This window comes from Ochlerotatus camptorhynchus, unplaced genomic scaffold (genome assembly GCF_037179485.1).
Source record: "Ochlerotatus camptorhynchus isolate MF236.1 unplaced genomic scaffold, CSIRO-AGI_Acam_v1.1 ptg000008l, whole genome shotgun sequence".
Classification (NCBI taxonomy): Eukaryota; Metazoa; Arthropoda; class Insecta; order Diptera; family Culicidae; genus Ochlerotatus; species Ochlerotatus camptorhynchus.
Window position 1 is genome coordinate 542,887 of NW_027040500.1, and position 23,417 is coordinate 566,303.

A 23,417-nucleotide genomic window follows, 5' to 3' on the forward strand; every position below is an offset into this window, starting at 1 on the left:
CCGACCACAGCATTGTCCGGCTTGATCGCACCAGCTCCAGGGGGGGCGGTGTCGCGGTCATCATCAAGAAAGGCATCAAGTACTGCACCCTACCCCACTACCGCACTTCCATCATCGAGGCCGTCGGCGTTGAGGTGGAAACATCGACCGGAAACGTCCGGTTCATCGTTGTCTACTGCCCTCGGCAATGTACCGTTAGCAATGGTACAGCACAGCAGTTCAAGAACGACCTTGCCATCATAACCCGCACCAATGCCCGCTTCGTAATCGGAGGGGACCTGAACGCCCGGCACGAGGCCTGGCGGAACTACCAGCAGAACCAGAACGGCCGCCTGCTATTCGACCATTCCCAGCATGGTCTCTATTCCGTCTGGTTTCCAGACGAACCAACTTTCACATCACCGACGGGCAACTAATCGACGCTGGACCTGTTCTTGGCAAACACCAGATTAGCCAAGCCGGTTGCCGTCAACGACCTGAGTTCGGACCACCAACCGGTGCTGACCGAGCTGGGCTACAACGTGGCCCCTGCACCGTGCCAGCGGAAGGACTACCATCGAGTCAACTGGGTCCAGTTTCGACGCGTGGTCGACCGCCACATCGACGACAACCCACCGCTCGACACAGTGGAGGACATCGACCGGGCCCTGGAGGGTCTCCATCAAGCCATATCCATGGCTGACGAAGAGTGCGTTCGACGAGTTCCTGTGAGGGGTAAGTTTCAAGCAATTGATTCCCACACCAAACTCTTGATTCGGCTCAGAAATGTTCGTAGACGCCAGTTTCAGCGGACTGGGGATCTGCAGTGTAAATGCGAAATGGTCGATCTGAATCGGCAGATCGCTTCCAGAATGATCTCAATCCGGAACGAGAGTTTCGGGCGGCTCGTTCAGAACCTGGACGACCGTTCCAGACCATTCTGGAAGGTTGCCAAGGTGCTGAAGTCTCACCCCAAGCCCATTCCACCACTTAGAGTCAATGACGAACGGCTTATCACCAACGAAGAGAAGGCCAATGCAATTGGGGAGCACATTGCCCAGTCGCATTTGCTTGGCTCTACAATCCCAAGTCCACTCGAGAACCAGGTTGTGCAGTGCGTCCAGACGTTAGATACCTCCCCTTGTGCCGTACCTCCAGAAGAACGGATTATAGAGGAACAAATTTGCTCAGCGCTGAAATATAGTAAAAACATGAAGGCTCCCGGGTTTGACGGAATATTCAACCTAGCGTTGAAAAATCTCAGCCCGAGGGTCCACTCGCTGCTGGCTGCCATCCTCAACAGATGCTTGGAGCTGCACTACTTTCCAAGCATCTGGAAGGTGGCAAAAATCATCCCGATCCGCAAACCTGGGAAAGACCCTTCACTACCGTCAAGCTACAGACCGATTAGCCTGCTCTCAGCGCTGAGCAAGCTGTTCGAAAAAAAAAAACAAACTGGCTGTTTACAAACAGATCATAGCCCCCGCGATCTTCTATGCCGCCCCGGTGTGGGAATCGTGCGCTCAGACCCACAGGAACAAAATCCAGGTTGCACAGAATAGAGTGTTGAGGATGATCCTAGATCGTCCATTCGACACAAGAATAGCAGACCTCCATCAAGAGGCAGAAATTCCCAAAGTAGATTCCAAACTTGATGATATGACAACCAAATTTATTCAAAAATGCAATCTTTCTGAACATGCTTTAATAAGCAATTTGTACATAGTAGGTTAAGTGTATATAGTAGAGTAGGTTAGTTTTAAGCTGTAAATAGTAGTATTAAGTAGTTTCTCTTCAAATTCTAAAAACAAAACAAACCAATCCCACCAAGGTGGTCGACCGTGTACTAAGTCTAGGACTAATTCTGTAAAACAAATTTTGAATTTTGCCCATACCTAAAGATGAAGAAAGCAATTAAATCACTTAGTAAAAAAATTTATATGGTAATCGTCCAAGTTAAACTGAAATAAAGATCATTTAAACTAACGCAGAAGAAGCAATCTGTCCGTCTATCGAAAGACTAACAAATAAACAGTGTCCGAACAGTTGGGTTTTTATTTAACCAGAATAAAAGTGTTTTTATGTTTATAATCGTCGCGTGTGCATTCCATAAAAGTACCGAAATCCGCCCGGTGATACAGTCCACCCCAGTGTCGAACATTTTTGGTCATTCGAACCGGATTTCGGGGACTTTTGGACTGAAAAGGTGACCAGTGATATGGACAGTAAGACTCCCTGTGAAAAGACTCAGTGAAAAGTAGCCATCGAAGCGGCTTAGTGCAGTGACCTGTAGCCATCGTTCGCCGACCTCGATCACCACCATCGCTGAGGCAGACAGCTGATTTGTTCCAGTCCAGCCATCTCTAAATCAGCTGATCGTAGCAGCAGCAAAGGAACAGCGGAAAGGACCGGTAGGCGCCATCGGATAAACGGGGAAGTAATTGCATGTGTGAAAGGTTTGTTGGTGGACTCTTTGCATGTGAGTCAAATGGAATTGGTGAATCAGTGCAATAAAAATTTGATGGTGCAAACTGAATAAATTGAATTTCTAAATGCATGCGAGTATTTTTCATCCCATACGGGAATTGTAGATATCCATTTAGCCTCTGTGTTTTCTATTACGGTTGGTCATAAAATTCTGCTGGTTTCTTTTCTCTGGTCTGTTTGGTTGGATCTTTGCTGTTGATGGTTTTGCTTTGCTCCCCCTGTCTCTGTCAACCGCGGGGTCGCGTGGGACGTCGAGTCGATAATTCGATTACGGGTACGGGTGCACAGTGGAGTGAATTACAGTGCAGTGTTAAATATTTCTGTGTGTGAACAGTTTGAACTTTTTGTGACATTGTAAGTGAACATTAACTATCAGTGGATATGGCTAATGAATTGCGTGACTTGGTGAAACAAGAACGGAACATCTTGAAGACATTTGATTCAGTGAAATTGTTCGTTGAAGGATTCGATGTTGAAGTGCATAGTGTGCAAGTGGATATTCGGTTGGAGCGACTGGAAATTGCCTTCAAGGAATTCCACAACGTCCGTAGGAAGATCGAACTACTGACGGATGATGTTGACGACGATGAAGAAGATGCTGCAATGGATCCCAAGAAAGATGCAGAAAATGCGATGATCATCATGGATGCTGAAGACAAGTACTGTACCCTCAAGGCCATTCTGATGAGTCTTCGACCGAAGCTGATAGATCCTACGGCTAACACTCAACCAGTCGCACACGTTGCCGGTGCAGGATTATCACGTGTTAAGCTTCCCGAGATTCGCTTGCCAACCTTTAGTGGACCGCTCAAGGAATGGGTAACGTTCCGAGATACATTCCGTAGCTTGATCCATAATAATCCACAGCTAACGGATATGGAAAAGTTTACGTACCTTCGATCGTCGTTGAATGGAGAAGCGTTACAGGAAATCAACTCGGTGTAAATGTCTGACGTAAATTACGCAGTTGCCTGGGAAACGCTGGAGAAACGGTACGAAAATAAAAAGCTGATCGTCAAGGCTCATCTCGATGCACTTTTTGCTGTGGAGCCAACCAGGAGGGAGAGTTACGAGTCGCTTAATCGTCTTATCAGCGAATTCGACAAAAACCTGCTGATGTTGGAGAAGGTAGGAGAAAAGACCAATGACTGGAGCACCATTCTGGTTCACATGGTGTGTTCTCGTTTGGACTCAGCAACGCTTCGGAACTGGGAAGCACATCATAATTCGAAGGAGGTGCCGAAGTATGAAAACCTTATCCACTTCCTACGAGATCATTGCTCCGTGTTGCAGTCCGTCGTTCCTGCCAAATCTACGCCGATACCAGAGAAACGATCGAAGCCGTCCGTCAGCAACTCAGCAGTCAAGTCATGGAACAAGTGTCCGTTTTGTGGGGACGGATTTCATTCCGCTTTTCGCTGCGTGAAATTTTTGAAACTGAAGGTACATGAACGCAGTGATGCTGTGAAAAGAGGCAGACTCTGCTTGAACTGTCTATCGCCAGGACATCAGGCACGATTTTGCAGCAAGGGCGTGTGCCACCACTGTAATCAGAAGCATCACTCCCTGTTGCACCCAGAATCACAGCAGTCAAGCACTATTAGAAATACATCCTCCGTCCCACAAGAGCAAAGTAGACCTCCAGCTGGTAATCAGCAAAAACCACAGACACAAATACCAAACCAGAACCAACAAACACACGCTCACAGCGCTCACCAGTCTACAAGTTCTCTTCCCGTATTACACTCGCATAACACTGCACCACTGTCCACCACAAACCAACCATGCACAACCCAGAACACTATCGCGCTTCCAACCAATACACTATCCACACAAGATATTCTACTGTCCACCGCCATTGTGTGTGTTAAAGATAGTTACGGCAACTCACGACTAGCTCGAGCGTTACTAGATTCGTGCTCGCAATTCTGCTTCATGACGACGAACTTCTCCAGTAAACTCAAGCTTCGGGCTTCACCTGAACACCTGTCAGTCCAAGGAATCGGTGGTTCAGTCGTCGTAGCGCGGAAGGTAGTTAAGGCAGCAGTTCTACCTCGCTCTCAGGAAATATCATCGTATCGTGAGGAGATGAATTTCTACGTTTTGCCGGAGTTAACGGCAACCTTGCCTGCACGAAGAATCAACGTGAACCACTGGACGCTCCGGACTAATATCAGCTTTGCGGATCCCCAGTTCCACGAACCTGGTCGCATTGATCTGATAATCGGAGCAGAACACTACTTCAATCTGCTCTCTGACGGTCGTGAGAAGGTTGGAGATGAAGGCCCTACACTGCAAAATACAGTCTTTGGATGGGTGGTTTCCGGTCGAGCAGCCGATCAACCAGGCACGTTGCATCGCACATTGTCGTATTCGTGCACGCTTGCAAACCTGCAAGAACAGTTGACGAAGTTCTGGGAGATAGAAACCTGTCGTTCCAGTAGTAGTCAATCGGTAGAGGAGACGGCGTGTGAAGTATTCTTCGATCAAACAACCACTCGTGATGATGCAGGCAGATTTATCGTCGCACTTCCAAAGCGTGAATTCATCATCAATCAGCTCGGCGAGTCCAGAAACATAGCGACAAGGAGATTTCTGGGCTTGGAGAGGCGGTTCCAGTTGAATCCCGAGTTGAAGGCAGCGTACGCAGATTTCGTCCACGAATACGAGCGACTTGGTCACATGGTGCAAGTTCCGGACGTCGAAGAGCAGTTTCCCGTGTACTATCTTCCCCACCATGCAGTTTTCAAACTGGATAGTACAACAACGAAATTACGTGTTGTTTTCGACGCGTCCTGTAAGACCAGCAGCGGTGTATCGCTCAACGATGCGCTAATGGTTGGACCTGTAGTTCAGGAGGATTTGATCACCATCACACTCCGATTCCGTTTGTTCTGCATTGCCATTGTAGCGGATGTGGAAAAAATGTATCGGATGATACTCATCTATCTACTCGATCGATGCCTACAGCGGATCGTCTACCGAGATTCCCCTGACGAACCGATCCGAACGTACGAGTTAGCAACTGTCACTTACGGGACTGCATCTGCACCATACTTGGCGACAAAGTGCTTACAGCGACTGGCAGAAGAAGGAGCTCTCGCTTATCCTCGCGCAGCTAAGGTGTTGAAGGAAGATTTTTACGTCGATGACATGCTGACTGGAGCGGACAACGCCGACGAAGCGAAGCAGCTGGCAAAGGAAATGATCACGCTAACTTCATCAGGTGGATTCAACCTGCGAAAGTGGAACTCCAACTGCAAGGAATTGTTAGCCGAATTGCCCCCCGATCTCCTCGATGATCGTGCCACTTTAGAGCTTGATTCCTCAACTTCACCAGTGAAAACTTTGGGGTTACTGTGGGAGCCGCATTCAGACAATTTCCGATACCATTCTCCTAAGTGGGAAAACGAAGCAGTGCTCACGAAACGCGTCGTTCTCGCAGAAGCAGCTCGCCTGTTTGACCCGTTAGGATTGATGGGTCCAGTTGTCGTCATTGCCAAGATATTTCTCCAAGAATTGTGGAAGCAGCAGTGCGGTTGGGATGATCCACTACCCGAAGCGATGCAGAACTTTTGGCAGGAGTATAGGATGAATTTGACAGCCCTCTCGTCGTTTTCAATTCCTCGGTGGATAGGATACACATCTGATGCAATTTCGGTCGAGTTGCACGGTTTCTGTGACGCATCAGACAAGGCATACGGTGCATGCCTCTACGTGCGTTGTACACTGTCGGATGGCTCAGTAGAAGTTCGGCTGCTGATTTCCAAATCGAGAGTAGCACCACTGGAGGATCTCAAGCGCAACAAGAAGAAGTTAACCACCCCTCGCCTCGAGTTGTCATCCGCACTGCTCCTCAGTCATCTGTACGAGAAGGTCAAGCACAGCATTCGTATTCCGCACACCGCAAGCTTCTGGACAGACTCGACAATCGTAATGCATTGGTTATCTTCGCTGCCATCGAGGTGGCAGATGTTCGTAGCGAATCGCGTGTCCGAGATTCAGCACATTACGAAGGGTTTCGATTGGAATCATGTCGCTGGCTTGGAGAACCCAGCTGACATCGTGTCACGAGGGATGATACCGGCTCAGCTTCAGTACAGCACGATTTGGTTTGAAGGTCCACCATGGCTGCGTCGAGACCGCAGCACCTGGCCGGCGGGAAGTCCTGAGGAAGATTTCGAGCAATCACTGCTAGAAGAGCGAAGTGCAGTCGCAATTCCAGCACAGTCCAAGCCACACAGTGACATCTTTTCACTTCATTCCTCTCTATCTACGCTGATCCGTAAAGTTGCATGGATTCGCTTCATCCACAACTGTCACCATCGCGAAGAAAGACGCAATGGGTATCTCAGTCACGCTGAACTCCAAGAAGCTATGCTATCACTAATCCGTTTGTCTCAGAGGGAATCGTTTCCGGAGGAGATTTCTGCACTCCAGAGCGGAAATCAAGTCAAGCCGTCGTCATCGATCAACAGACTCACACCAATTCTCGTTGATGGGGTACTGTACGTAGGTGGTCGGCTATCCAAGGCACCTATTCCAGCGAGTCGCAAGCATCCAGCGATTCTCAGCTATCATCATCCCCTGGGCAAACTAGTAGTCATACACTACCACCAGAAATTGTTCCACGCTGGGCAACAGCTTCTCATAAGTAGAGTACGGGAGAAGTACTGGCCCACGCAGATCAGAAGATTAGCCAACACCGTAATCAACGAATGCGTGCCGTGCTTCCGATGCAGACCGAAAGTGTTGGATCAGCTGATGGCAGATTTGCCGTCGGAACGAGTTACACCCGCGCCACCGTTCCTGAAAGTTGGTGTCGATTACTGTGGACCTTTTCTGGTTGCCTGTCCCAATCGTCGAACAACTCCGCGTAAATATTTCGTCGCAATCTTCGTCTGCTTGGTCACGAAGGCTGTTCATCTGGAGCTGGTGGGAGATTTAACAAGCGAAGCCTTCCTCGCAGCATTCAAGCGTTTCGTCGCACGAAGAGGCAAACCAACCCTGGTAATGTGTAACAACGCTCTCAACTTCGTCGGAGCAAGGCGCAAACTCGACGAACTACACGAACTATTCCGTAACCAGCAGTTCCAGCAGTCGATCGTAAATGAAGCTGAAGAAGACGAGATAGAATTTCGATTCATCCCAGCACGTTCGCCCAATTTCGGTGGCCTTTGGAAAGCTGCCGTAAAATCCTTCAAAAGCCATTTCAAACGCACCATTGGATCCAGAACGTTATTGCACGATGAAATGCAAACTGTGATAGTTCAAGTGGAAGCGATCCTCAACTCCCGTCCGTTGACGCCGATCAGCAATGACCCAACGGATTTCAAAGCATTGACGCCTGGTCATTTTCTGGTTCAGCGACCGCTAACAGCTGTTCCAGAACCGGACCTCAGTCATATCCCGGAGAATCGTCTTTCACTGTGGCAAAAATCGTAAGACTTCGTGCAGCAGATATGGAAGAAATGGTCCTCGCAATACCTGTCCGATCTCCATAACCGAACCAAGTGGACTCGTCGACGCAATAACATCTCCGTTGATACAATGGTTCTCGTGAAAGAGGACAATCTTCCACCGATGAAATGGAAGTTGGGACGAGTAGTAGAGGTTCACGCGGGTTCCGATGGGAATATCCGTGTAGTGACCGTGAGAACGAAGGACGGTCTTTTCCGGAGAGCTATCTCAAAGATTTGCGTCCTTCCCATTCGGGACAACCAAGCTGTGCCCACTTCTGAGGAGAATTGAAACTCCTTCGCTTCAGCGCTTCGGCGCGCTTCCGTTCACTATTCGAACAACTCGGGATCCACAAACCAGTTCAACCAGTCCAGTTATCAGTAATGTCGTCCAGTCAGTCAAGCATGTTAAACGTCCATAATGATGTCCTGTCCAGTCCTGAAATAAATGTCAATATCGTCCTGTAAAGCCTGGCACAACCGTGTCAGCATCTGTCAGTATGTCCAAGACCAGTTACTGTCCAAAATCATTCTGTCATCGTAGAAGTAGAGAATCGGTGTGCACACCAATCCAACGAAGGGAGCAATCCATGGCACTCTCCTTCTCAGTGCAACATCCAATAACATCAACGGGTTTGGCCAATCCGTACCGGTGGTTCTTCAACGCTGAAGTCGATGTCGTCACACCATTCTGCTAATCGTTCTACTGGCATACCGTATCGCGATGATCAACGATGATCGTCATCGGCGCTGTAGGCGCTCGCGGAGGCCCGGAGGCCTCCGCGTCAGGCAAGTTAATTTGTATTTCTGTAATTCAGTTGAAAAAGGCCCCTCTCATTTTGTAGGGCAATCAGGCACTCGTGGAGGCCAGGAGGCTCCCGAGTCAGGCATCGTGGACATCCCGACATTCCGAAGTCACCCGTCATTCCGTGTGATACCCCAAGACGCAACAACATCAGTTGCTGGTAGTTAAACCAGGAAGCAAGGAATCAAGATTCGTGGAATCAACCGGAGATGAACAAAGTGGTGCTCCTCCGATCGGACGGGTCGGAAGCGTCACTCCTGGGATTCATTCATCAAATAACCGAAGAAACTGTCCGTCCGGTGATACAGTCCACCCCAGTGTCGAACACCTCTCTTTTTATAATTATCTGATATTTGGCCGATATAAATGATTTGAAATCCACCACAATACTGATCTTATATTGAAACCAAACTATATAGCAATAACGATGAACCTATATTATAAACGAGATATTTCATCTCTCTATTTAGTACCCAAAATAACATGACGTTTAATACTAAGCCTGACGTCCTTTACGCCTAACATATTTATCCAAAACACCTACTGTGGTATAATGTTCCTTATCAAATACAGGCCTCACATCTTTACTTTCGCTTGTTAAAAACGATTAAGGAAGAGGAATTCAGCAGCTAGAAAATACCTCACAAAATAAGGATTTAAATGCTAGGCAGTGCGATGTTTAGTTATAGGTATCTCAATTAGCAATGGTTCAGGATAGCCATGAAAACAGCACCACGCTTATTTACCCAGCCATGGCGATTGGTTTTCGCCTTCTCTACTACACTAAATGTTCGCTAACTGAAAGGGATGTTTTCGCATATTTTCAAAATATCAGGTAATCGTATAAAAATGTTAGCCCCTGTCAAAAATTAATCAGCCAGCATCATATGTTTTACAGTTGACACAAGAAATAAGTGATTTTTTATGCAAATCAAAATGTTCCTTTCAGATGGCGAACGTTAAGTGTACATTATACTCAATTGTTAATTATAATGCCAAGATGAACACTAAACATTTCCAAAAATAGCTCAGTAACCAAAATGGAAGGTGACAATCAATGTATTAAGCGTACACACATAAATTAAACGTTTAACTAATTAACAACAGAAAGGGTATAAAAAGCTCGGCTCTGACGTTTCTCGTTACCAGTACTAAACATCAACGTTCTGGACAAAAAAAAAACATTTCTGTACTTACCGCTACGCAATTCTACACGATGATAAAGGTAATTGAGCTATAGAAGGGATGGTTTATAAGTTAAGCAAACATTCAATTTTTTCAGGCAATCTATCTTTTGGCGCTTGCGATGCTGATAACTGGTGGATCAAGTTCTGTTTTGAAAGCAAAACCATTGGCAAACACACCTATCCCGATACTTGCAAGACCAACTCGATCAGCACAACCAAATGATGCAACCAATGACGATGATATGGATAAATCTGAAACGTTCTGGAATGGTTATCAACCTCAGTACTTCAATTACATGAACCCATTTTACAATGATTTCTACTACAGAGGGTATAATCAACTTCAGTACAATCCATACGCTTATATTCCTCCTTACTATTCTAACCCTTATTTCTTCTAGAAGAGTGGGTGTATAAATTAAAGAATCATTTTCAATCACATCTTTATTTACAATAAATTAACGAAATACATATAAAATTAACACTAAATCGATGAACATCTTTAGTAATAGTGCAGTGTATTCACATAAGTGGGGTAAGCGTAGTATCCATAATGGGGCATAATTGGATATGATGGGCCATACACCCGTGGATAGAACGTTTTATGGTAACCAAATCCGAAGGTCTCGGCGTTCTCCATAGCTTCCTTGTTTTGTTCGCTCATTTCAACGTCACTTCCCGAAACGGATGCAATTGCCGGTTCCAGTTCGACGACAGCCTGGTTGGACTGCAGAACACTAGAAACTGGAGCCTCCATAGACTCATCTACGCTGGTAGGCATGGCGTGAGCAACCACAGAAATGAGGAGGACAATGGCAATGACCTGATGATAAAAATAATGACATTAGAAGATTCTACAGTAGGACTCAGAGCTGAGCACTATCAAAAACCTTACCTTGATCATCTTGGCTAGATAAATACTACTCGTGCTTAGTGGTGCGAGAAATTGTTCCGAACTGGATGAACCTTGAAGATCACTATGCGGATCATTTGAAATCAAGCACGCTTTTATATCACGGAAGAAAGACGTGCGACATTTTCATAAACAAAAAAAAAAAACGATTGGAATCAAGCAAACTTTCTATCGAAAGAAAAAAAAAATTTCGAAAAAATATCTCTGAATAATTTTGTAACCACTATGTGACGTCAAATCAACTAGCTACCTGGCGCTACGGAGGCTGGGACGTGTGATTCAAAATCAGTTAAATGATATAAACGCGCGTCGGTCCGTCGGACTGGAATTTCCCCTCCCGTTGCCGGTTTATAACAGACCGTTATTTGTCGTCGCTTCTTCTGTATTCGTGACGTGCACAGCTATGAATATTCGCCACATGACGGTCATTTGCATATTGATGATTTATGAACAGTAAAACTGTATTGAAATAAGTCAATGGGTGAATAGTTTTTGGATGCTCGGGAAGTCAATAGAAAAAAAAGAGTGTAGCACTTCCGAAAATGCAAATCAAATTGTTTGAAATTTTGAGGTATGAAAAACGTGACGAAAGGGGAGAAGAGGGTCTGATTATTTATGTTTGCGGATTATACTTACATAATGGACCGCCCATACCTTTATAGTGTTGATTTTTTTTACAAAAGCACACAGTTTTTGACATAATTTTTGAAAACATTATTATTTTCTTAAAGACTGTAAGTCGCTAGAAAAATTAATTTAAAAGTTATAGGCAGTGTTCATAGATCCATTCACAAATCTCATTGATTGAGTCCTCCTAGATTTTTTTTTTTATATAATTACTTTATTTGTACAGGCTCAATCGAATAAACTTTACAGAGCCGAGTTATTCTTTGCGTTATACATTATTACTGTCTTAAATTTAAAGTTAAAGGAACTGGACCGAGTACTCGCGGTTGTCTCGAGGTTAGTGGAGATTTACAATTTTTTGGGTGGGAAAAGGGAAGAAGGAGGTTTGAAATGTGGTTTACGATACAACTATTTAATTAATCCTAAAGCATGAAATTATTTCTATTCACCTTGAAAACAAACATTGAAAAAAAAAACCCACACGTACAAAATACAAACTAAACACAAGGTTAATCAAACTTACAATCTAAGGTTAATATCCTTAAAGTAAACATATATGAGTTTCATAAACTCCAGATCGCGTCTAGCCAAAATATCCCGAACTGGAACATTAGGTTGTCTACCTCGAGCCCGAAGGGAATCATAAAAATGTGATCTGACTCCACGATACTCCGCACAAGACCAAAGGATGTGATCAGCGTCCTGGTAACCTTGTCCACATTCACAGAGATTGCTGTCTCCCAACCCCACACGGAACAAGTGAGCGTTTAGACAATAGTGATTGGACATGAGACGAGACATCACGCGTATGAAGTCTTGACTCAAGTCCAACCCTTTGAACCATGCAAACTTCGACACCTTAGGGATAATTGAATGTAGCCATTGTCCCAAGCTCCCTTCACTCCATTGATGTTGCCAGCTAACGAGCGACTGCTGACGATAAATAGAGAAAAATTCACTATAGGCGATTTGTCGATCATAAATGTCGCCTTCCATAGCGCCCACCTTCGCAAGTGAATCCGCCTTCTCATTGCCCAAAATTGAGCAATGCGAAGGGACCCACGCGAAGGTGATGATGAAAGAGCGCACGGATAAAGTACTAAGTAGTTCTCGTATTTTCAAGAGAAAATACGAGAAGTGCTTTACCGGCCTAATGGAACGGATAGCCTCGACAGAACTGAGACTATCCGTAAAAATAAAGTAGTGGTCTGGAAGAAGTGAAGCAATAGTTTCCAAAGTGTAGTGAATTGCTGCCAGTTCAGCCCCATACACATAACAAGGAGCTTCAAGTTTTCGAGAGGCGCTATGAAATTCATTAAATACACCAAAACCAGCGGACTCCTCTATTAGAGATCCATCTGTGAAAAACGTTCTTGCAGAATCAACATGGCCAAACTTTGCAGCGTATAATGACGGAGCAATCATAGAACGATGATGCTCTGGAATTCCGCGGATTTCCTGCGTCATAGATAAATCAAAATTCACTGAATTGCCGAAATCGGAGAATATTACATGATTGGGAATATTTCTTGAAGGGCTGACATCCTGTGTTAAATATAGGTAGTACAAAGTCATAAAACATGTTTGAGGATTTAGCTCCAGAAGCTTCTCAAAATTTTCGATCACCAGTGGGTTCATTACTTCGCAACGGGTGAGGAGCCTCAGAGATAACTCTGAAAAACGGACGGATAGTAGCAACATGCCCGCCAGCACTTCGAGACTCATAGTATGAGTCGAGTGCATGCATCCTAACGCGATACGAAGACAACGATACTGGATCCGTTCCAGCTTGATGATGTGCGTTTTAGCTGCCGACTGGAAGCAAAAACTACCGTACTCTAAAACCGATAAAATCGTTGTCCGGTACAACGTCAGAAGATCTTGTGGATGGGCTCCCCACCACGTTCCGGTAATTGATCGAAGGAAATTGATCCTTTGTTGGCATTTTCGTCTCAGATACTCAATGTGGGATCTCCAGGTGCATTTGGAATCGAACCAGACCCCAAGATATTTAAAGGACATGGAATGAGTGATCGGTTTACCCAAAAGTTGAAGCTTCGGTTGTGCTGGGCTATGCTTCCTAGAAAAAACGACCAACTCAGTTTTCTCCGTGGAGAATTCGATACCTAGCTGAATAGCCCAAGTACACAAATTGTCCAAGGTATCCTGTAAGGGTCCTTGCAGGTCAACCTCTTTTGGCCCTGTGATAGACACTACGCCGTCATCTGCAAGTTGTCTCAACGTGCAATTGTCACTAAGACAATTGTCAATTTCTCTAACGTAGAAATTGTACAACAGGGGGCTTAAACATGAGCCTTGGGGGAGACCCATGTAGCTAAATCGAAAAGCTGTAGAGTTTCCATGAGAAAAGCTCATATGTTTTTCTGACAGCAAATTGTACAAAAAATTATTCATAAATGGAGACAATCCACAAACGTGGAGTTTCTCTGAAAGAACTTCAACGGATACTGAATCAAAAGCCCCCTTGATATCCAAGAACACAGAAGCCATTTGCTCTTTCTTAGCAAAAGCCAACTGAATTTCCGAGGAAAGCAACGCGAGACAGTCGTTCGTTCCCTTACCCCTACGGAAACCAAATTGAGTATCTGAAAGAAGGTGGTTCGTCTCAACCCATTTGTCGAGGCGAAAAAGGATCATTTTCTCCATCAATTTCCGAATACACGACAGCATCGCGATGGGCCGATACGAATTGTGATCCGACGCGGGTTTATCAGGCTTTTTAATGGCTATCACCCTTACTCGTCTCCAATCGTCGGGAACAATATTGAGCTCCAAGAACTGATTGTACAAGTTCAACATGCGCCTCTTAGCGACGTCTGGGAGGTTTTTCAGCAAGTTGAACTTGATTCTATCAGATCCCGGGGCAGAATTGCCACACGAAAGGAGAGCGAGTGAAAGTTCCACCATTGAAAAAGGCTGACTGATTTCGTCTACCGAATTCGCGGTTTCGCGAGGAGTCAACTGCGACGGCACGGAATCCGGACACACTTTTCGCGCGAATTTAAGAATCCATTGATCCGAGCATTCCTCGCTTTCGTTGTTAGTAGACCGGTTACGCATTCTTCGCGCCGTACTCCAAAGCGTATTCATAGACGTTTCGCGCGACAATCCGTCTACAAACTGCCGCCAGTAACCCCGTTTTTTGGCCTTGATGAGGCTCTTGAGTTCGCGTTCAAGAGATGTGTATGCGTCGAAATGCTCGCGTGTTCCGCGTTTCCGAAAAAGTTTAAACGCGTCGGACTTTTTACGGTAAACCTCCGTGCATTGTTGATCCCACCAGAGCGATGGTGTTTTCTTACGGATTGACGATCGCGGCACCGGTCGTGTTTGAGCTTGAAGGGCGCTGTCGACGATGAGATTAGAGAGGAAATTATATTCCTCCAACGGCGGAAGCTCTTCCACTGACGATACTGTATCGTCTATCGCGAATTGGAACTTAGTCCAATCGATATTACGGGTTAGATCATACGCGACGTTAACGGATTCTGACGAGTTGAACCCACTGGCAATCGAAATTTTGATCGGCAGATGATCACTACCGTGCGGATCCTGGATTACATGCCAAGTGCAATCCAACGATAGTGAATTGGAGCAAAAGGTGAGGTCTAATCTGCTACCATTCGAGGATGGACCAGCCAAACGTGTTACTTCTCCATTGTTAAGTATTGTCATGTTGAAGTTGTCGCAGAGATCATAAATCAAAGTAGAACGGTTATCATCGTACAGCTCCCCCCAGCCTGTACCGTGGGAGTTAAAATCTCCCATGATCAACCATGGAGCGGGAAGTACCGCACATATGTCGAAAAGTTGTTTGCGATTAACAGAGACTCTAGGAGCAATATATACAGAAGCAATACAAAGGCTCTTACCTTTAATGGTAGCCTGACATGCGACAACTTCAATACCGGGGAATTCGGGAAGATTCACTCTATAGAAGGAATGGCACTTTTTGATCCCCAAAAGTACCCCTCCTCCACGTGAATCCTCACGATCCAATCGAATAATGTTAAAATCGTAAAAAGGGAGATCAATTTCTGAAGAGAGCCATGTTTCACAGAGGGCAAATGCATCGCAATTATTGTTATGGACTAAATACTTGAACGAATCTAATTTCGGAATAAGACTTCGACAATTCCACTGTAGAACAGTGATCAAATCCCCGACCTCGTTTGGAAAATTATCCATCGAAGGAGATGATAGCTGCAAGAAGGGGCCATTTTGAAGTCAATTGCTTCAAGAAGGATTTCACAGTCGGAAGCAATGTGAGGACAATGCTTTTCAGAGGATCAGAAATGTTGAGGTATTTGAGAATACCGTCCACAATGTCATCAAATGAGAACAGCCCAGATGAAGAAGGGGTTTCTGTTCTTAAAATTGGGGCATCAGGGGTTTTGGATGTCCCCGGAAGAGGTGGAAAATCCTGGGTATAATCAGTTCTGCGGAATCCAGGAGGAGTAGAAGTCTCCTTTTTTCCACCACTCCTTGATTTGGGCAAGCTGATTTGGAGTTCTTGATCTGCAACTTTCCGCGAACGGATGCGTTTTCGTTTCCGGGCAGAACCTTCCGGAAAACTGAAAGAAACTCCCTCCTCAGCCAAGTCAGAGCCAGACTCGTCATCTGACAAAAGAGCGAAGGGATTTGTCTCGTTGGTCGATGGCTTGGCTGTCTTAAGCATTTCTGCAAAAGACCGCCTGGAACGTTCCTTAAGGGAGCGTTTCATTTTGTCCCCGAGCTGTTTGTACGCCGGGCACGACGAGAGAGCATGAGGAGGAGTTCCATTGCAGTACACGCATTTTGGTGCAGTAGCTGCGCAAGCGCCATCCTCATGCTTCTCCCCGCATGTGGAGCAGCGTGCCTTGTTGCCGCAGTGGGAGGCCGTATGTCCCAACCGCTTACAATTCTGGCAGTTCATGACCCGAGGTACAAACAACCGCACAGGAAGACGAAGTTTTCCCAGCTCGATGTATTGAGGAAGGGCAGATCCAGAAAAGGTCACCCGAAACGAGTCTGTGGGGGTAAAACTCTTTTTACCCTCGCTGAGCGATACTTACTTCATTCTATGAACGGCCAGTATCTTTACCGGAGGAAGCAAGGGGTTCTTGAATCGGCCTACCGCTTGCTTCTCCAGTATCTCGGGGTTCAGGCTCGCCTCAGTGACCACGCCTTCGATCTCCACATCAGAGGCTGGAATGTACACCCTATATTCCAGTGTGAAAAACTGGGAAACAGCAATTTCATTGGCCTGTTTCAGGTTAGCGACGGTCACACGAAGTTTGTTGTGCCTAACCTTCGTTATTTCGGTCACGGCAGAGAATCGCTTTGTCAGATCATCAGATATCTGAACAACATTCAAGGGTTTGTTTTTGGGCTGAAAATAGACAACCCATGGGCCAGTCGAGTCATTCGGGTAGGCCCGCAATCTGGAGCTTTTCTCAGCCTGCCCATTGTCAGACTGAGACGACGAACCATGGATGACATCATCATTTTTCTGAGATGAATGGTCATCCATGTCGTCTTCTGACAAAACATCCATTTTGTTCAGCTAGTGGGAGCGCAAAACGCTCTCCCACTGAACGCACAGACGCAATACACAGAAAACACTACAAACACAGAAATACAAAATGAAAATTTAACTAATGGAGGAGGAAAAGAAACAAAAAAAAAACAAAAACTTATCTGATAATTCTATACTACTACCACCGAGCGTTATATGTGTAGGCGTTTACGCAGATGGCTGGAAGAGACGCGCTGCGTGGATGACCTTCGTTGTGGTGCACTTGATCGAGGCTCGGTACTCAGCGCACACAGGCGCACGATGATTGATGAACGATGTAGATGTAGAAACGGGTGCTCACACTCGATGATGATGATACGTGCGCGGGTATGCGTAAGCGCGTATGCGTGACCACGCAACGATGATGCCCAAATTGGTTCGCGAATTTCCAATAGCACGGATTACTCTTTCCGAAAATGACACTTTCTACTAAAAAAAAACTCACTTTTCGATCAATTTACCGGGAACTATGCCAGGAGTCACTTAGTGAGAAAAAAACTGATAATTTATATCAAGCGAATACCGAGAAAACTTCCAAAACAACGGAGCGCGAAACAAGTCGACCAAATTAATTTATAATCCCCTGAGAAATTTTTCTAGTCCTCCTAGATATCCTCATACATTTTAATGCACTCACACTCACTACGTTAAAAATTGCTGTAGTCTTAAAAATCATAAAAACCACCCAGACATCAATTGCTAACTTACTCATTAGGGCGGTTCAAAGTATCGCTTTGGCTCCACCAAGCTCAATCGATTTCAAATCATATCCTGATAATTCTCCTAAAATTGGATATTTATGGGATTATGATTTACGGTTTAGTGACTTGCAGCCAATTTAACTGTTGTTAAGATAGTTTCAACATACTGAGAGGTAAGCACATATCATCGGTAAGAGACGTGTGTCTGAGAAAATTTGCAAAAAAAATCTAAGGGCACCGTTGGGATTCGAACCCACAATTTCCATCTATATGGTCTACGGATGTATTTGGCTAATGACATTTGAGTTTCGAATCCGTGGGTTGAATTTAAAAGAGACGTGGGTTGAATTTAAAAAAAAAAACGAACCAGCCAACGGCTGAAAGTTTCTATATTAAAAAAAAAGAATAAATATTTGGGAAAAGTTGTTCTCATCATTCTAGCTTCTTTTTGTTCCCATCATTCTAGATCTTCACTGGAGTGATCTACGGAGAAGTTTGATACCTGTACTATTAGGAAATATTCTCAACTTGAACAGACAGCTAAAGACTTCTTTTTTATTGAACGTCAGAATAATAAGTTATTAAATAATTAGGAAGATGATGTTCATGTGACATGCTCCATCAACTGCTCAGCAGGCAACATTGGTGTACTTAGAGTGATGAATAGGGCAAAAATTGCCGGCTACTATGTCACAAGTTCAAGATGCAATGTTGCCCTGAAAGCAGTCAATTTATCATATCAGAAAGTTTTCACCTTCGAAATAATTCAATAACTAATTAACTTGAAGTCTTCAGTAAAGTTGAAGCTGATCAAATTTCCCATAAGAGCAGATAGCAAAATTTTCTGGAGATTACTATAGCGATGGGCCAGAACGTTGAAAACAAAGAGATCTCTTTTTCTACAGTAATTCTCATGTAGAGTAAGCTGAGGTAAAATTTCGTTTGGGCAAAAGTTCTGTTTTGAGATTTTCGAAGCCCGTGCAAAATGAAACTCAATGTTTTGGCACTTGTTTGGAAGGTCTTTTGGAGCCAGACTTTCTCCCAAAAATCACAAAATTTCTATGTGTTTTCGAAGAATTATAGGCAAAACTGTGTTTTTGGTTTATATATTATAACATCTGTACCAACTTTGGAGGCGCACAAAAAAAATCAATAGTGAAGGGGTAATTTTACTTCAGGGTATGATTGCGTTTCTCGTGAAGATTTTTTTATAATGCTTTTATTTTTCCAGGCTCATTTGCTGTAGCTTTGTGGAGCCGATATTCGGTGTTTGGATAACAAACTTACTTAAAACTAACGTTAGTAAAGCGGGGGCCGATTACTCATGGCTATCTCGAGGTTAGGGGTAACAAATTGTAACAATTGGATGTCACGGTAGGGATTGAGAACACAAGATTTGGAGAGAAATGTGCTCTTGATCTCGAACTAAGCGACATACTGATGAAAAAGACAAACATGGTGTTACACCGATGGGGAGCTAACAATTTGGGAGAACACAAGATGACACTGACTACTAAATCCTCAGATCTATCCGTTTTAAAAAAAACATAAATTAAATTTAAATAGTCGAGATCTCGGCTCGCCAAGATGTCTCTAACGGGCCGCAAAGGTTGTTTTCCTCGGGCCCAGCGGGATGCGGAAAACTCGGATCTAGCAACACAATGTCGTGCAAATGGTTTGTAATTTGTATGGGAATTACTATGGAAGCATTTTAAATTTCACTTATATCGCTCTAACTTTGGCTTTAGCAGTTCGAAATTAAAAAAAAAAAAAACTGAAAGAGATGTGTTGGTCATTGTCATGGCAACCCAAGGGGTAGGTCACTCCGCACACCAATCTTGGGTCTTCTGTGTGTTAGTGTGCCGATTGTGCCGGTCATAGAGCAATCTGCGATTATTTGTAAAATACCCATCCCGGCAACCCAGTATTTCTGACACCTTGAATATTTTGGTTTGAAGTCGGAAGGATAAATCGGATTGAAGATGAAGTGGGACGTGGCGGGTTTGCAAAATTTTGGAGTTTTCTGTTCATAGTATAACAAAAGTTCTGTGTTTTAGGGTTTTATAATGCCCTCAAAGGGAGACCAGAAACCTAGCCTTTCGTGATGTGAAAAGCAACGGTCTATCAGCGACCGGAAAGGGTTGGAACCGGTGGAGAACATTGTTGGAGACCGACTATAGAGGATGATGAATATACTTCTGTAGTTTGTTGTGTGTGAGTTGCATCATTATTTGAATTAAGGGTACTATTGGGGTCTGATTAACTGTACCTTTTTCACAGATTGGATGAGCCGCTCCCAACAACCAATCATATGCGGCGCCGCAGGAGGATTGAAACGCCACGTTGTTGTCGGTGTGGTAAATTCCGCTGTGAACCTGTCCTGTTCCAATGCCGCTACCGCCTCTTTAAGTTCCTTGTCCGCACCCACGAAGTTCGTCTCACGATCGCTTCTGATTTCTACTGGAGTTCCCCGTCGAGCAAAACAGTTCCGTGGTGTTTAACGAGGCAGCCAATTCGAGGTGTATCGCTCGAACCGTAAGACATGTTATGATGACACCCCATCGCTTCTCGTGATGGCGCCCTACAACGACGAAGAACGGCCCGAAAAAGTCCACGCCGACGTACGAGAACGGGCGAACGAAGGCTGCCATCCTTGCCTTCGGTAGCGGGGCCATCATCGGTGGCGCTGGCGCAATGCGTATTACCTTGCATAGTTGATATTCTCGACGCACTCGGTCGTAGACTCTGCGAACTCGTGGGATGTGGAAACCTTTGCGCACTTCGTTCACACAGGTTTCGTGATGATGATGATATCGTAGATGAACGTCGCGTATGAGAAGCACTGTAACGGGATGCTCTCGAGGGAGCACGATGGGGTACCTGTTGCTCTCGTCTACGAAGACGCATTCGCCCAACCGACTATGGATGCGCATCACGCCTCGCTTGTCCAAGAACGGACTGACCTTGAACAGGCTGTTCTTCTTCTGGAGTAGGCGAGCACCCACTGCAAGGATGGCAAGTTCGTCTACGTAGACCTCTTCCTGCGCTCGTTTTATTTCGAACACTTCCGCCTTGAGAAGCTCCTGCTGCGTAAGCGACCCGACATTCTATTGTAGACCTTCCTTCTTCAGCCGATGAAAAATTCTCTGGCAACAAAACGGTACGAACTCTCCCCACTCAATGGTGCATCACGCTTGAACGGATTTCTTCGGCGGTTTCCTGGCCGTTTAGTGACGACTCCGGCCATTCTATTTTGGGTCTCCACAGGAACGATGGCCCATTGAACCAACGACTTGCTGGCTTGAGATCCGGTTTGTACTTCCACTTTGTTCCGTCGTCTGCCACGTTCACCTTAGTACCTATCCACCTGCATTCCGTAACGTCCGTCTCTTCCAATATTTCACCCACGCGGAAAGCCACGAACTGGGAGTACTGGTGGTGGTCCGATTGTAGCCAGCACATGACGTCCCGAGCATCAGTCCAGAAATAACATCTACGATGCAGGAAATATTGTATTTTGCTGTGGCTAGCTGCGCGTACGCTGAGTAGATAGAAAGAAGATTTATCATGATTTTGAGATTTCCTGCAAAAAAATGATGCTCGATGCAAGTAGATGCGAGAAATGAAAGAAGATTTATTCGCTAGTGTGAGATTTTTTGAGCATCTAGAATTAAGATTTAGATGTGTCACCCCCCTCGATCCGGTTTTCGCTCTCTAGACCTGCAGCAGTATCTTCAGGAACATCAAGTAGTGCGCAATGAGACCTAAAGGGTCGTAGATGGCCATCAGCGTCCGTAGTATGTCCCGTTTGGTTGGGTGCTTGATTCCGGTAAGAAGGTTTCTGTTGCGTTCCGTGCAGAGCTTGTAGCGAAAGACGTCTTTTGTTGTGCTCCACCACATCCCAAGGACCTTTTCCATGGCAAGTTCAGCACTCATCTCCATTGACTTTTCCGGCTGAGGGTTTTCTCCGAGGGCTTCCAGCACTTTGGTGGAGTTCGACACCCAGTTTCTCATGAAGAATCCGCCTTGTTGGTGAATGTAGCGTACATCATTAGCCAGCTCTATGGCTTCCTCCTCCGTGTCTACGCTCGTGAGCATGTCGTCCACGTAGTGCCTCCGGCGGATAGCGTCAACAGCCATAGGGTATTCGCTTTCGAAACAGGCAGCGTTTTCGTTCAGAACAAATAGCGCAGTGCTAGGTGAACAGGTAGTGCCAAACGTGACAACCACACGGCTCCGTCGTTCCATCGCTGGCACACCAAACGATTCGCTGACTGTTCTCATCTTGTGGGTTCATCAACATCTGATGAAACATTTCAGCTACATCACTTCCTAGACCAATCAACCGCTCTCGGAACTTATATAGGACTAGTGGTAGAGCGTTTAGTTGATCCGGACCCTTCATCAACACGGAATTCAACGATACTCCTCCAAACGACGCGGCTGCATCGAACACGATTCGGACCTTGCCTGGTTTATTAGGGTTGAAGACCGGAAATATGGGCAAGTACCAGGTACTCGTCCTCTGACTTTCCTCCGGGGTTAACTTGCGGACGTAGCCCTTGCTGACGTAGTCTGTCATCTTCGCTCTCAACGTCTCGGCCAGTTGGGGATCGCGTTCCATCCTCTTAACCAGACAGTAATGACGTCTCAAAGCCATCGACCTGTTTTTGGGTAGGCGTACGTCATCGTATTTCCACAAAGGCCCACTTGGTAGCGCCCGCTCTGGAACGTTGTACCGTCACGCAGTTTCACTAGCGCTCGTGCTCGTTCGTCCTCCTTGGAAAGAAGTTGATTATGCGGGGCTATGATACCCAAACGAGCGCAAAGTAGCTTTTCACGGTTTCGTGTAGAAAATCGACCGATTCGTGAGAGTGGCAGCATATATGGTTATTGTCCAGGGCGCTGTTTAACGACGGACCGTTCTCCGACGAACAAGTTCCGTAGATCGTCCATCCAAGGCGTGTCTTGACAGCAACTGGTTCATTTGGCTTCCCTTCATGGCTGTCCAGGGCATGAACAACTCGTACGTTATTCATGCAGATCAATATCTTGGGTTGAACGTTGCTGTACGATTCTATTGGCAACACTTCGAGATGATGGTACTCCTCCGAAAGCTTGCGAACGGAGAGAGATTGCAGCGGAAGTTTCAACTCTTTAACCGTGTAGACATCTGTCAGGTTGTTTTGAGGACATCCGTTGTACGTGCCGGAAATGTTGAGAGAGACTCGCATGGCATCATCTTCGTAACGGCAGGTATCGGCTGTCCAGCGAAGGCATACCCAACAAACAATTTTAGCTGCAGATTAGCTTATACAGCCAAAATTTGCCTTATGCAGCTAATTTTTGCCTGTATAAGCTAAGCTGCAGCTAAAATTGTTTGTTGGGTAGTGGATGCCTTTCGCCGCGCAAATTCAACTCCTTCGCCAAACTTTCCTCCATCAGTGTCAAGGAAGATCCGCTGTCCAGGAACGCATAGGTTTGCACCTTGATCCCATCATTGTACAGCGTAACCGGAACGTACTGGAATAGTACAGCTCTACCTTCTCCTCGGTGCGTGTTGCATGATCTGGTTTCTCGGGAACTGCTCGCGCTGACCTGCTGTGTAGTAGAAGTAGTCATTATCGAACTCGACGAAGACGACGCTATCGATGTATTTTTTGCGTCGTTGTGCATCATCCGAT

General features: G+C 45.5%; 3 protein-coding genes across 3 annotated transcripts; 2 read left to right on the plus strand and 1 right to left on the minus strand.

The window, feature by feature from the left end:
- The first annotated feature begins 2,847 nt into the window (after positions 1-2,847).
- LOC135697895 (uncharacterized) lies at positions 2,848-3,411 on the plus strand. Its single transcript, XM_065217751.1, has one exon. The coding sequence runs from the start codon at positions 2,848-2,850 to the stop codon at positions 3,409-3,411; it is 564 nt and encodes a 187-aa protein (XP_065073823.1).
- Positions 3,412-4,554: 1,143 nt separating this feature from the next.
- On the plus strand, positions 4,555-7,911 carry LOC135697903 (uncharacterized). Its single transcript, XM_065217764.1, has one exon. The coding sequence runs from the start codon at positions 4,555-4,557 to the stop codon at positions 7,909-7,911; it is 3,357 nt and encodes a 1,118-aa protein (XP_065073836.1).
- A 12,260-nt stretch (positions 7,912-20,171) lies between these two features.
- On the minus strand, positions 20,172-21,195 carry LOC135697910 (uncharacterized). Its single transcript, XM_065217774.1, has 2 exons — positions 20,926-21,195; positions 20,172-20,840 (listed from the first exon to the last, which is right to left on the minus strand). The coding sequence occupies exons 1-2, from the start codon at positions 21,193-21,195 to the stop codon at positions 20,172-20,174; spliced, it is 939 nt and encodes a 312-aa protein (XP_065073846.1).
- Positions 21,196-23,417: the final 2,222 nt, after the last annotated feature.

Coding starts and splice junctions, on each gene's coding strand:
- LOC135697895 (XM_065217751.1), top strand. CDS start 2,848: ATGGCTAATGAATTGCGTGACTTGGTGAAACAAGAACGGAACATCTTG.
- LOC135697903 (XM_065217764.1), top strand. CDS start 4,555: ATGAATTTCTACGTTTTGCCGGAGTTAACGGCAACCTTGCCTGCACGA.
- LOC135697910 (XM_065217774.1), bottom strand. CDS start 21,195: ATGTGCTGGCTACAATCGGACCACCACCAGTACTCCCAGTTCGTGGCT. Junction 20,841..20,925: donor CCGAAGAAATCCGTTCAAGC/GTGATGCACCAT, acceptor GGTCTACAATAG/AATGTCGGGTCGCTTACGCA.